The sequence below is a fragment of the Anas acuta genome, chromosome 1 (genome assembly GCF_963932015.1).
Source record: "Anas acuta chromosome 1, bAnaAcu1.1, whole genome shotgun sequence".
Taxonomy (NCBI): Eukaryota; Metazoa; Chordata; class Aves; order Anseriformes; family Anatidae; genus Anas; species Anas acuta.
In genome coordinates this window covers 123,009,942-123,024,618 of record NC_088979.1, presented here as the reverse complement: position 1 = coordinate 123,024,618, position 14,677 = coordinate 123,009,942, and the positions used below count along the sequence as shown (strand labels likewise).

Sequence of the window (14,677 nt, the reverse complement as noted above, 5' to 3'; positions counted from 1 at the left end):
GGTATGTCTGTCCTTGTTTTTATTATGTTGCACTCTCTGGCACCTTAACGCATTGTACTGACGTATGAGCGAGCTAGTTCAAAGCAACTTTGTTTCTACTCAAACTGCAGTTGCACCTTTAATTGTGCTTGAGATGAGCCTAAAGGCACAGGGAAGATGAGCAGTAGCTTGAGGCATGGTAATGTAAGATGATGTGGGAGGTAGAGGTTCTCGCAGTGGGGTCCCTCGACAGAATTTTTCAAACAGTTGTAGTAATGCTTCAGCTCCAAGAGAATATCACTGTTACTGAGACTGTAACTTCCCCCTGAGGTTTCTAAACAGTGCCTTTGTCACATCCCATCTCTAACTCCAGCTCTGTACCAGGACGTTTCCCTTTGCTATCAGTGTGCCACCCATTGTTTTTTCCTGATGCATTCCCAGTGTTAAAGTGTTCAGACCTGGCTTGCCTTGGTGGTCCTGTCTGCGCACTGAGCTCAGTGCTGCTCACTGTGCAAGTCACGGGCCTTCCAGTTTAGAAAGGGAAAGGCAGCAATAGCTCATTTCAACAGCACTGAGAAAAGATGCTATTACAACAAAAAGCATTAAACTTTTCAGATATTGTACAAGTTCCTGAAATGCTCTTTATAGACACTAAAGTGTAAATGTTTATTTAACTGGATTGTTTGACAGCTTTATTACAACTTCGGTGTTTCCGTACAGTGCTACAGCGCTTCTTTCTTTTCCTTTTTTTTCTTTTTTCTTCTGTTGAATAAGTTGAAGTGAACAGAATGGTATGTTTTATTTTAGCCTGTTTGTATATAGCAGGCTTGCTTTGATGTCTTTGTTTCTTTCTTCTTGAGATTGTGGATTTTTCTCAGATGTTTTTCATGTCTTGGAGGGGCAAATGGGCCTAACTCATGTCCTTAAGAACACAAAAGGAAACCATCTTTAAAGGCAACTGTAAAGGTTGAAAAAACTGTGGAAAGAAGTGTGAGATTAATGGAGCCAAAACAGTGCCCTCCAGAAAAATGAAAATCAAATTTATGTGAAAAAGCATAACATGTAACAGTTAACCATGATTCACATCACCTATTTTGTATTTGATTGGTTCTAATTTAAATTAGAAACAGGAGCGGAAATGAAACAGCAGCAGTAAGTAGCTAAATTTAGTCGATTTGTTTAAATACTTCAGAAGGGCAAAGAGAGTAAGTGTGCACAGGAGTCTAATAGGCTAGGAGCGAGTCAAGAAAAATAAAAGACAATAAGGGAATTACTCATTTGAGAAAACATTATGAGAGGTTAAAATATTTGAACAAGAGGTTCTGGAATGATGTCATAGACAAACAACAAGTTAGAAAGACCAGGCCACCTCTTCTTTCAGAGAACAAGAACTAAAGATGAACTGATAGGAAAATTATTCAGCTTCATGAGAAGACACTAAACATAACTCCTTGTTTAAATAATACAATAATAATAGAGAAAAAAATCCCCGTATAAACTTCAGAGATAAGTGGCAATGATCTGATAGCAAGTCATCTTTTTTTCTGCTCTCAAAAAAAATAAAAAATGTGTCCATAGTCTGTTACAACTTTTGAAGTCAAGTGAATAATGGATTAAATTGGTCTGTTTTATATCCAGGCATGAGCGTGGGATTTTCATGATACAAAATGCAACAGCAAGATATAAGTCTCACAGAAATATCGGTGCTTTTGAATCGTTTTGAAGATGGTAGGGAAACTCTGTAAAAACAGCAAAAAAGTAAAGTAAAGTACTTGGTGAAATCCTCCAGTACGTAGAAAAGCTGCAGAGCAATAGGACTGGAAATCATATTATGCCACCTCATGAATGTCTCAAACTGTATTAAATGTGTGAATTCAGTAATTTATTATGAAGAAAGAAAAAGTAGGGGTCGTCTAGGCAGGTGATGGACAGTGAATTTCCTTTCACCAGAAATTTTGGGTTTAAAAATTATGTTAGTAGTAGGTGTAGGAAGAAGTGGTAGGAAGTAGTGGTGAATCAGAATTAACTTTTCAATTTATCCATTCATGCTTTAAAGGGGTAAATGGAGTTTGGAACCAGAATAAATCTTGTATTGGGATGAAGTTAATATTTTCTTGAAACATTATTAATGCTCATTGTCACAAGGAGACAGAACCTAAAAGCATTAGAACTGAAAGAAACAGGACCGTGTTCCTGGGTGTGTACCCAGAGTTACACACTGAGTTGTAAGCGTATCTCGTAAGATTTTAGTTAGCTAGTCACCAACTGCTGAAACTATCTTTATGGTCTAGAATAGTTATTCTTTCTTTTCCTGCTTTTATTTGGTAGTTTGGGCGGCTCGCCAGGCTCAGCAGGAGAATTCATATGTTCTGTGAGAATCTAACCAGTTTGACAAGCGAGGATTTATTTTATTTTACAATCTGGGTTTGATGTTGAGATGATAAGAGTTGCTGGCTTTGGAATTAAATATCCTGTGGCTAAACATCCTGAATGTATTTATCTCCAAAGAAGGCACTGTAAGCCTACTAAATCCAGTGCTGAGGTTACACCTGACACAAAATGCACCTGTTGGTGTATGAAGATGTCACTTCGGTGAACAAACCACTTTTTGGTTGCAAAAAAACCCCACAAAGTACCTTTAAGAAATACCAGATAATAATTTTGTCATTATCATTAAACTGTTACTATTTTTTTAAAGTAATATGAAGCAGGATGAAGTTGCCTCTTAAAAGATGTAGGACTCCTTTGTAGCTAACGCATACATGGTAGCCTGTTTAACTGTCTGTATGTTCTCAATTTATTATTACTTTTGTATTAAATGATTGGAAAGGAGATTGGCGTTCATTGGGTTTAGGAGCAGGTGGTAGGAGGGATGCTAGGCGCCAACGCCGGGAGGCAGAGCCAGCATCCTCAAGCTTTAAACTTCTTGGGCGTTTTGGCTTGGTGTGGCTGATCCATCTGTATTATGCAACTCTTTCAGTTGCTGATGTCCAGAGCTCGTACGCATTCTGCAGAATTTTGGCTTACTGTTATTTTGTGCAGTTACAATTGCCATTGGTGTCCAATTACCCGGAAGAGCTTTGGGCACATTTCATACCTTTCATAATGCTGAGTCACAGCAACCAATAAATTTGTCGGAGGCAAATTTGTCATCAGGGGATACAAGAGAGAGGTTTTGTTTCAGTGCCTGCGGTCATTCACAACCCCAAATAAAAGTTGCTTGAAACTACAAATCAAACTTAGTTTATTTTTTAACCTAATTTGTTTAAGATTGTATGGGATTTCTTATTTTCATGATACAGAGTGCTGAAAGGTTCACACTTGTTCTCTTGCAAAGAATGTTTAGGACACGTTAAAAATTTTATGACTTTTTTCCAGCAGACAACAACTGTCAAATTATGTAGATACCTATTGGACTATTATTTTTCAAATGGCCTAGTTTTTAGAGAAAATACAGAAAATATATTGTGGGTCAGCTCGTTCTGTAAAGTGTGGGGAGGAGGTGCTGTAATCTTAATGAAAATAAAAACGAATCTATGCTTTAAAAGAAAAGCATTGCACTTTAATTTATTAATAGGAGTAATCACTTTTGTTGTTTCATGTACGTGGTCATGTTAGCATAAAGTTATTTTTTTAATGTTAGCGTAATCCTATGTGGTTGAAAAGTTTAATTCCCCATCACTAGCTGCTTTGTTTTATGGCTTGTGGGAACTTTTTGGTTGATTGTTCACTCTGGGTTTATAGAAATCAGCATTCATTTAAACAGATTTGTGTGCACTGCAATGGCTTTGAATGCAGCAGAAAAAACCTGTGTTTGTTATTCAAATCAGACAGGCCCTTTTAATAAATTTGTAGGTGTTTTCCTTTTAAGTTCCCCTGACTTTAAGAGTGAGTGTTTTTTGGCCCTCTTGTTCAAATTAAAAGGCTTCCAAAACTTTGGAAGCTGTATCTGTTGTCTCATTAAGTCAAAATGGACCTTTAAAAAATGGGACTAAAACCACATCAGAAATAACTTGGTGATAGTGAATCTGCAATGGAGTACTAGGTATACTGCGTCCATCTATCTTTTATTGTTTTTTCTTCTTCAGTAAAACTGTTTTCTAATAAACCTCTGAAGTGCCTTACTACTTAATCTCTCCAGTGTTGCTTACTTAAAAAGCAAAACCACATAACAAAAAAGCCACCACAAAAATGTAATCATTAAACTTCTTAAGATTGGCTGAAGTGACCAGTTCTGTGGGTGTGTCTGCACTTAAAAAGTAGTCCAGGGTGGTGTGCCAGATCTCTTCCGAGACAACACCAAGTGCCAAGTAACTCTGTTAGTTCTTTTGCTGCAACCGTGAGTATGCTTCCTTGATTTTTTTTGTTTCTTTCTGTGTGTTTTTCAGTGTGATAAAGGAAGATTAGGGGTTGGCAAGCTGATGTTTGCCTACCTTTGGGGACATCTAAAAAAATAAATAAATCTGCAAACCCCATCTATGCTTTTGTGAGTGCAGAAGATCTTTCTGAAGGCTACCTGGGAACATGCTAAATTGACCCTTCAGGTTTAGTTGTTTCACAAAAACACCTTTGTATTTTTGTTTTTATTGCATTACATTTTCATTTTGTTTCTGCCTTTTTTTTTTTTTCTTCTCGTGGAAGATGAGAAATCCCTGAAATGTGTCATCCCTACAAACTTGACATCAGGTCTTCTCCATATCGTTCTTACAGTGTAGCCTATTTTCTATCTCTGTTTGCTTTTCAGCATGTCTGTTATATTAGTGTAACAGTCAATATTGAGCTTTTTAATTAGTCTGTAATTTGATGTTTCACATTGTGCGAAATTGTGCCTCTTCTCAGGCTTTGTTGTAATTGACTTAAGGTTGACCTTATTTTGGGCAAGTAGCAGCCAAACTTGCTAAGTGGCCAAAGAACAGCGAGAACATGCTGTGTTTATTGTAGATGAAGTGGATCAATACCTGGTTTACTATCGTACAGATTTATAAAGCTGCTAAGACAGAAGTGATTGTGAATTAACTGGTGATGGATGATCTTAAAGGTCATTTCCAATCTAAATGATTCTCTGCTTCTATGGAAGCAAATTAATTGGTGCATAATAAAGCAGATTTGAAAGAAATGGAGACGGGCGGGAATTCCATGCTGAAATCCCCTCACTACTTCCATGTTTTGACAGCAGCTTCCTAAGACTCTGAACCCTGGTTCAAGGCTTTATGTTCTATCCGAATTCAACCATGAATGTTACGTTGCATTTGAAGCTCCTGTAATTTTTGACCTCTTGGCTGTCAGAAGGTGCTTCCTGCTTGTTCCTCTGTGAGGTCTGCTGTTGGAGTGCGTGTCCCTGCCGTGCTACATACGCTGAGGTCTGTCCTTCCTTCTAGTGAGTAGGGCTTGTCTGCTGCTGCAGCTTTCTCAAGCCACAGAACATTCATCTCACGCGATCATTTTGTTTCCTAGTTAGTGCTAGTGTTTGAACTATCGTCATCAAAAGTTACTTTGCAGGTCTTTACAAATACTCTAACTGTTCTTTTATAGTCCTTGTGAGACATATTTTGCAATTTCGCTTTATAGCTGGAGAAAGTTAAGCTAAGGTTTTAGAAATGGGCTGTGTTGTGCTTGAAGAATAGCTTCTTGGAGCTTAGTTAAATATACTTTCCTCTAGTTGTCCCGAGCTTACAGCAGTCTGAGGCCTTTGGAAATTAGAAATCAATGCCTTGTCCCTTCAGTTTCTACTGATGGGCATTCCATAGACTCCAAAGATTTAACAAAAGAAGCAGATACAGCCTCACCACAACGTCAGTTTTTCAAGCAACAGGAGAGAGATGTCAGCCTACTGATATTCTGTATGTTCTTCTTTTTCCTCAGATAACACTGTCAGCAGTGCAGAGACTTGGTGGATGTTGTTGCATCTCTCTAGCATGATGTCAAATGTAGGATGCTGCATAAAAGTTTTTCCAGGGAAATAGCATTAATCTCTAGGTAGTATTTGTATCATTATACACCATATATTATTCATGGTTTTACTATGAAGACTGTGCCTGTCTTTATATGTCTATATACTAGGAAGTTTTCTGTCACTTGCAAGAAAGCTGACAGCTTATTTCCTAAATATTTAAATAATTCTCTGAGTATCCTGAACCTGTTGCCTTCAAATTGGCAAAAAGCAAAATAGCAAGGCTTTCTAAAATAAACACTTTGCGGGTAAAAAAATACACCTGTGGTCAAAATGTTGGATTTGTTGGCTGATGAGAGTAACGAATAGTCAGGTGCTGCATTCAGGGTGGTTGCTTTTTTTTTTAAAAAAAAAAAAAAAAAAAAAGATTGATATGTTCCCAGTCTCTCATTAAGAGTAACCAAAAAATCTCTGCTGGTGGGAATAGCCAAGGGTGTTAGTCATATGGCATTCTTTCTAGTGGTACCTGCAGTTCTAGTGACAGTGGTATCTAGTTTAACAAGACAAGTTCATTTTTGTCCCTCTTTTAGATGATTGATACTTGATTTAAGAAGGCAGGGAGTTCCTTTTTGTCCCTGTATAGGTGATTGCTTGGGACAAGGCAGGTCATTGCAACGTGTGACATTTCACAGTGCAAACCGAAGTTCTTTGACTTGACTAGCGAGGAGAAATGCAATACTTTTCCTTTCCCTAGAAATTTGTGCTCTGATCACCTCCGCTTTTGGTATGGCCTTTGTCTCGATAAGCAAAAGAAACAGGGAACATCGTTTCCTTAGTGAATGCAGACACTAAGGAATAGATGATGTTTTTTCATTTATTAAAAAATACTTTTTTCATGGTAGCTAAATTGAGGAGGGGGTCATATGGGGTTGGGCTGGTGCTGCACAAAAAGTCAAAGAGTACATCATGAAAACTCCCTGGGTCACCAAAGATTTTTATCTATAGACAGGAGTATCCAGAAATGTGGAAAATACTATGCTATCTTTAGGAAAGAAGAGATTCGTAGAACATTTCCATGACAACCACCACAGACTTTCACCAGAGGGAGCATTAATTTTGATAGTTCAGAGAAGATCCAGGATTTACTATGAAGAACTCGCCATGGGCGAATTTAAAGTGACCATTGGAAGATTTTCAGTTAAGCTGCAACAAAGCTGCTGGAGGCGAGTGAGAAGTATTCCCCTCTCCGGTTTAGTCTGGGGGAAAGGCTACATCCTGAAAAATGGAAAAGGATCTTTACAGAAAGTAATTCTTGGGTGACTGTTATGACCAACATACATGTAAGATTGTTTTATTTTCACTCCTAAAGAAAAAAAAAGCGTGCTCACATGGAATAGGTCTAAAGATGCTGGCAGTAGATGTGGGAACCAACAGAAGAACTGTGTTACTTTAGACTGAGGTTTAGGAGCTATTGAGGGTATTATAGAGCCCTTTAGGAAATAACTTTGGATTGAATAACTGTACCAATTAGAGATATAAAATGGTTGTATGGCCACGCGTTGGGACTTTGTTGATATGCTGCCGGTTAGGGACTACTGTGAAATAATTACTGAATTCATTACTACTTGAATTTGAGAACTTCCAAATGCTGAAGGAAGCTTAATTTCTCTGCCTTTAACTGTCTTCCTGAAAGACAGTTAAAGACTTCTCTGAAAAAAACTTCTCTGAAAAAAGACTTCTCTGAAAAAAACTGTCTTCCTAGTTATTTGGTGGGAATTTGTAGGAAGATTTTCCTCCGAGGTAATACGCAATATGCTTGTGAAAGGGTTTCAAGTGTACCGATCGCTCAGAAAATAGAGGGGGTTAGTCAGCAAAGGCTTGCTTTGTCTTGGGAGTAAGAAATAAGCTTTGCCAAAATTTACAGCTAAAGCTTGTAGAGGATGTCATATTTCTGAAGTTCTAAACATAAAAGAGAACGGGAAAATGTGAAGCCTTTAGGTAGAGCAGTTGAGGTAAAGTCAGAATTCAAATAATAAACTAATAAAAGCCGTGCCTGTATTTTCAATAAAGATGATAAATAACGCAACAGGACAAGGCTGACAGAGCTAAATGGAAGTTATTTCCTCAAAGCCAGAAACAAATTTGAAAGGAACTGATATATTAAGGTGTGAGATAGACATAAATGAGGTAAAAAAACATATATGAGGAAGAATAAGGAAACTTGTTGATGATGAAGCTGGATTACGTCACTGGTATTTAGAAACATCAGAACACCATATGGAAGGACTGCATAACAGTAATGAGGTGAAATTAGTAATAAGAAATGAAGATGATAAACGTCAAGGATTTCTATAAACTGTGAGCTTTTATGGACTGAAAGTGAAAATGTGGAGTGATCACAGGACTATCGAAGTCCTGAAATCCCCAACGAAGGCAAATCTAATCTTGTGAGTTTAAGATGTTTCAGATAAAAGCACAGAATGATTAGTTATGTCCCAGGAGGCTGGAGATTTTATCTGGGCTATTGTGTGTGCCTGTGTTCATGTTCAAGGGCAGATTGACTAGGGTGGCTACAAAGCCTTTTTTTTTTTTTTTTTCCCCTGTTATATGTGTCCTTTTAGCTTGTGTTTTCCAACTGGTAATTTAGTTAATTTTCTCGACTCTAAAATATATAAAATATTGGCCTGTATATTAACAGTTAAAACAGTAGAGCTCAGGGCTCCCACAAATAGTTTTTCTGTTTACTGTGCAGGTAGTAGTCATTTGAAAAACCTAAAACCAGGAAACAAATAATCTTATTGCCAAGCATATTGAAAGAAACGTGAAAACTTTAAGCTTAGACACCTAACCACATGAAGAATATAGTCTCTTAGGAAGAATGCAGCTGTTACGAATGATGTAGGGAACTTCTGGAGTTCTGAGATTGTGATTTTGTAGGATTTTCAGTTAAAAAGAAGCTATTTTAGAAAGAGTCCTTACAGCAGAATTAGGCTGCTGAATTACCTATGTGATCAGGCTTTCATGTTTCATTCAGTGCTACCTGTGACTGGCCAGTCTTGAATGCAGTAGTGTTGTGTTTATTAGCAGTGTTCAAATGTTGCCTAGAGGAACACAGCTTGAAGGGATACCTGAAATGTCTTCTGAATATCAGGATTTTTATACATGATTGTCAGATATCAGTGACTTTAAAAAGAGGCTCTAATAAGAAACGCATTTGGCTATCCGCTGTTTTTAATCTCTAAAAACTCTTTGTGCTAACAGAAAGGAGGTCAGAGTAGACTCTGGTATACATCTGATATATTTTTAAAAAGGTAACCAACGCTATTGAGAATTTTTGTACACCTGTGTTGCTCCATTTTAAAATAATGTGCACAACAGATCGTTTGCCACCTGGTGATTCTGTGCTTATGGAATTTGAAGTGGGTAGAGTATCTAATACAATATGCTAGGACATTTGAAAGAGACCTTTAAAAGTCCTGAAGAGCCACTTTATATGTAGTATAGTTTCCTACATTGCGTATTACAGAGCTTCAAAGATTTACAACATACTGCGCATTCTGTACCCGCAGGAAGATTTATGGAAATACAGAGAGATTTTAGAATTCTATTCCTAATGTTGTTTGGATTTAAAGGGGGATGGAAGAGAATCACAGAATGGCTCAGGCTAGAAGGGACCATAAAAATCATCTAGTTCCAACCCCCCTGCCATAGGCAGGGACCTCATCCACTAGATCAGGTTGCTCAGGGCATCATCCAACCTGGCCTTGAACACCTCCAAGGATGGGGCATCCATAACCCCTCTGGGTAACCTGTTCCAATGTCTCACCACCCTCTGAGTGAAGAATTTCCTCCTAAACTCTAGTCTAAATCTCTTCTCTTTTAGTTTAAAACCATTCCTCTTTGTCCTGCCATTATCTGATGGAGCGGAGTCACTCTTTGTCTCTTTGTAAGTCCCCTTTAAGTCCTGAAAAACTGTAATAAGATCACCCCAGAGTCTTCTCTTCTTTAGGCTGAACAGCCCCAGAAGTAGTAGCAGAGTGGAGCATGGAGGGTAGAGACCTGATCCACAGCCCGTTTGGTTTAAGGGTAGTCTTTCAACTCAGTTTTATAGCTATTGATTTATGCTAAGTAACTCCAAAGTGCATCGTTGTACATGTGAAAATTGTCAGGAGGTGATATTAATTTTGATCTACTGAGTTACATAGGAAAACTGGCAATTGGAAATAATAGACTCAAGAAAGGCTCTTCTGTATAAACAGTAACAGGATTGCAGTCTGGGGGTGAGGAAGAGGGGTAAGAATGGCACTTCTTTTTGCAGAAGCAAGTCTTTTCAGTGGGTAAACTATCCTTGCCTGAGATGTGTCTGTCTCCATTTAATTTTTCTTGTAGGTCTTGTCTGGATTGAAGGAACATGAGATTGTGTTGAATTAATTGAAAATGTGAATTTGAAGTGCGGGAAGCCTCTACTGACTTCCAAAGTGAATTAAGCTAAGAAGGAGCTAAGATTACTTCACTTCTGAGTGAATCTCAGAAGAATCTCAGTTCCTTCTTAATAAAACAGTTCACTTATGTCTTGCAATCTCAAAGTGTAAAATAAAAGATTGGTGGTCTGATGTGGAAAAACTGGCACACTGAAGTGTAAATTCTGTAGAGTCATTTTACACCTTCAAAGTTATTAGAAGTTAGGTGGCAGGTTATAGGGAGGCAGCAGCTGGAAGTGCATGGAGAGGTTCTACAGAGACGGACCATAAACGAATGTGTTGTTGAAGAGTAATCATTCTCTGACTGATTCTGTTTTTAATTGCAATTTAAAGGAATCATGACGACCTCAGGAAAAGAGAATTTCCGACTGAAGAGCTACAAGAACAAATCTTTGAATCCTGATGAGATGCGCCGCAGGCGGGAGGAAGAGGGTCTTCAGCTACGGAAGCAAAAAAGAGAGGAGCAGGTACTGTACTACAGTTGTGACAACCATAACCAGTTGTTAAACATTTGTGTCTTGCACTGTCTACTTTTTTTGCTTCTCTCAAAGCTGCTTTGCTTGATTGTTCTTGCCCTGTCAAGTTCATATGTGGTCAGTCTGAAATTGGTCACTTGCAGACTGTACTGCCTCTTCTTCAGGAAGTACAAAATGTGAGGGTGCTCATCATCCACTCAAGTGTAAGATTGACCAGAGCAGCTTGGAAATAATGGTGATTTCTGGAAAGCTGTCTGACCTTGCGCTGGAGGTAGTTGAGGAATCCTTTTTTTTTTTTTTTTTCACTTTTATTTTCTGCTAGCTGAGTTGCCGTGGCTCTAATCTTCATTTAAACAGTGGTAAGGCGAAATGAAAAGAAAAATTTTTTATCCATGTTGAGTTAAAACAAAGATAGTGACATGCTTAGGTTTGGAATGGTAGGTCAGCTCTGTAATCTTTTCCATTCAATATCCTTTTCATAGTGTCAATACCAGATACTTTCAAGGAAAGTCTGTAGTTTGGGAAGAATTCTGAGAGGGAATTGTAAGATTTCTTGTTGGAGGTTTTAATTAGGAGCAGCAGGCAGTATTTCCAGACCACTGGTAGTACAGAATGTACTCGGTCTTATCTGTAAAGCTGATACTAAATTAGGAAAATGAGGAAGTCATTTTAGGAATCTCTTATCTGTGCCTCTGACCTCCCTTGTACCTGATTACCACAGGTTGCCTAAATAAAGTGTAGTAGTACTTTTATTCTCTTAAAGAAAATTGTAGGTCCTATCTGGACAGACAGTGCAGTGGAAGTGGAGCTGCAAGCAGTCTTTTGTTATGTTCCTTTACCACTGCAACAGTTTCAAACCTAATGTGCAGGTACTTCTATTTTTATGTATTTGGCACATGGGAGTGTCAGTGGGATGCATGACTGGCATTGAGGATGACAGAGCTAACATTGCACCTGCTAGTTAGAGCTGTGGTTTAATTATGTGAGGGAACCTGCTTTACTCTTTGACTTGCTTGTTTTCGTTTGTACTCAGTTTTGTATTCTGATATTTTTAATATATTCTTTGTTTTATTGTCTTAGCATTGATTTTGCATTTTCAGCCTCTGTGGGGAGAATCTTTTGACCTTTTATTGAAGCTTGTTCAAAGTCCTCTTTTTTTTACTTGGCTTTATATCCCACAAAAACAATCTCAAGCATCTGAATTTTTGCATAAACTGCCAACATGTAAAATTTGGCTTAGGTTTGTATATGAGCAGTGTTTGAAAATCTTGGGTGGGCACATTGTCCATTAGCCTGGAAGGAACAGCACTTCACAAGGATGCCTATCACTGAACTGGGGCTGGTGTAAATGTACCAGTTTTGCATACTTTTTTTTTCTCCAGAGAAGACTGAGAGAAATAAGCAGCAGGTTGGTGTCAGGGCTCTGTCTTGGCTTCCCTCTTTAGTGGTGTAAATCTGACATGGCTCACTGCTGGAGTCTTGTTTCCTGAACGCAGAGGAGGAACCTGACAGGCCATGCAGCACTCCTCAATCCATCTTGTCATTTGTCATAATGTTTCTTCCAGTGAGACAGCTGAATTGAGAAGCCGTAGCCTCTCTTTCTCCTGACGTCTCTGTCTACCTCCTTTATGTGATAGCAACCAAATTCTGTTCATCCCAATATCATATCTTTAGACTACTCTCAAATGATTATCGCCCAGAGTCTTCTCTTTTTCACAGTAACTCAATTATCCCAGTCTCAGTAGCTGTTCTGCAGGTATTTGTTATACACAACAATTTTTCAGGTTTTTTAATATGAGCCTCCCCTGCTAACCTTGGGGTGGGCAAGAAATCAATTGCCTGGAAGCTAGAGATAGCTGGAACGTGGAGAGTGGGCAGTGAGTGGGCTTCTTTTCAGGTGATACTGTATATAGTTTTTACTATGCATAATATGACATGTCATGTTTATGTTGGCCCTCAGTTCAACACTGCTTTTATTAAATATTTTTTCTCTTTAGTTGTTCAAACGGCGAAATGTTGCAACAGCTGAGGAGGAAGCGGAGGAGGAAGTTATGTCAGATGGTGGCTTCCATGAGGCCCAAATGAACAACATGGAAATGACTTCTGTAAGTGTTGAGACAGGATTATTGTTCATTGAAACTGAGCAGGTCTGTCATGCAGTGACTTGAGGGGAGCAGAATTGCACAAAATTGTGGAAAACTTGAAGAGCTTATGGACATCTTGCAAACACCTGTATCAGTAAACTGACCTGAAACAGATTACGTTATGGGTAGAGCGAGTGGTTGCTCAGGGGATATGCCTTCAAGAAAATGAAATAACATTGTTCCAATCAGGCTGATCACTTCTTGGTTTTGATGTTGACCGATATTGGTAATTTTATCAACTTCTGCCCAGAGTTGTGTATTTTTTAAATATGAAAGTCATAATGCTTGAAACATGAAAATACAAATGTGTCAATGTGTTCTTGCAATCTGGAAAGTAAAAAGAGGCTGGCTGGAAATCTCTGTCAGCAAACATTCAAGTGGCAGAAATTTAAACCAGAATGTTGGAAACATAGCTAGACCTGTTTAGCTATCTGCAAGTGTCCTTGAACTCCTTTCAAAGCTGGAATTTCATCCTGCAGGAAAGCATTGTTTTAGCAGATATTTATTTTTTTCTGATTTTTTCATTTCTTTACTGCAGTCTTCTCCCTGTGAAGGAAAATGGTAAGGGATTCAGGCTGTAACAGGGAGATTAAAGAAAAATAGGACTCAGTGTGGACTGTAAAGTTTGATCTTTGATCTTCGTATTTGTTTTTGTGTTCAGAGTATGCTTTGATGGAAATCAGGATGCTTTTGATTACTGCTGGTGGTTAGACCAGTCTTGAAAATTACTCAGGAGAAATGCCTATAATATGGTAGATAACTAATAGAATATATTGTTTTATTCTTCAAGATAATCTTAATACATCAGATGAGTCCTACATACCATTTAATTATTTGTATGAAAACACAAACTAAATAGATAGTAAAAAGTAAGGAAAGCCAATCTTATACAGATTAGCATTTTAAATATAAATAATTTCAGGGTCGAAAGAGTTGGGGATGAAAAATGAAAGATTTAGAAGTACTGCATGTTTTGTTTCCCTACTCTCTGTAAACTGTTTCATGTGATAAAAATCTAGATTTATTCTGTTTTATTACTGGGTTGTAAAAGTACAGACAAAGCTCTAATGTTTTCATTACTGTAATCTATCTTCCTATGTGTTAGGGGGTTTGGATGTGATCTATAGAAGGATTTGAATCAGAGGAAGAAAAAACCAACAACTTCCTTTTCACGGATTTGAATGGGTCAAATGAAATGATATCAGATTCTAACTGGCATAAGAAAAGTCACTGATTTAGTTTAGCCATATCAGTGGAAACCATCAGTAATGCGAAAAACTTAATACTCTATTTGATTATGATGACAAGCATTGGTTTTGTCAATGTTTCTAAAATGACAGTTCCTGGACATTTTGGTGTAAGAGAATGGCTCATGATGTACATGTTGCAGATACCCAAACAATAGCATAATCAGTGTTCTTCTTGCGTAACAGTAATTGCTATTCTAATTTAAACTACTTTTTGTTCAAGCTGACAATTTTACAGTTATTCTAGAGAAAGGGAGATAAGAGAAAAGGGGAGAGAATACCTGTGAGAGATTGTAAGAAGATTTTTTGTGGCATAACTTGAGTAAAATCTGAATCTGGGCTTCCAGGAAGAAAGACTGCTCTGAAGTGTTTCTAGTTATGGTAGCTGCACATGTATGATGACTCATTTATTGTCCATACTGGTTCTTATCTAGGTATTTGCTCAATAAGAGAGAAACTT

At 37.9% G+C, this 14,677-nt stretch overlaps 1 protein-coding gene across 1 annotated transcript in view; it reads left to right on the top strand.

Annotated features, from left to right (window-relative positions):
- KPNA1 (karyopherin subunit alpha 1) overlaps positions 1-14,677 on the top strand; it is a 55,805-nt gene that overhangs the window by 955 nt on the left and 40,173 nt on the right. Inside the window, exons 2-3 of the mRNA XM_068698973.1 lie at positions 10,684-10,817; positions 12,824-12,931. Of these exons, the coding sequence (XP_068555074.1) occupies positions 10,689-10,817; positions 12,824-12,931 (237 nt within the window). The 5' untranslated portion in view covers positions 10,684-10,688. The remainder of the gene's footprint in view (positions 1-10,683; positions 10,818-12,823; positions 12,932-14,677) is intronic.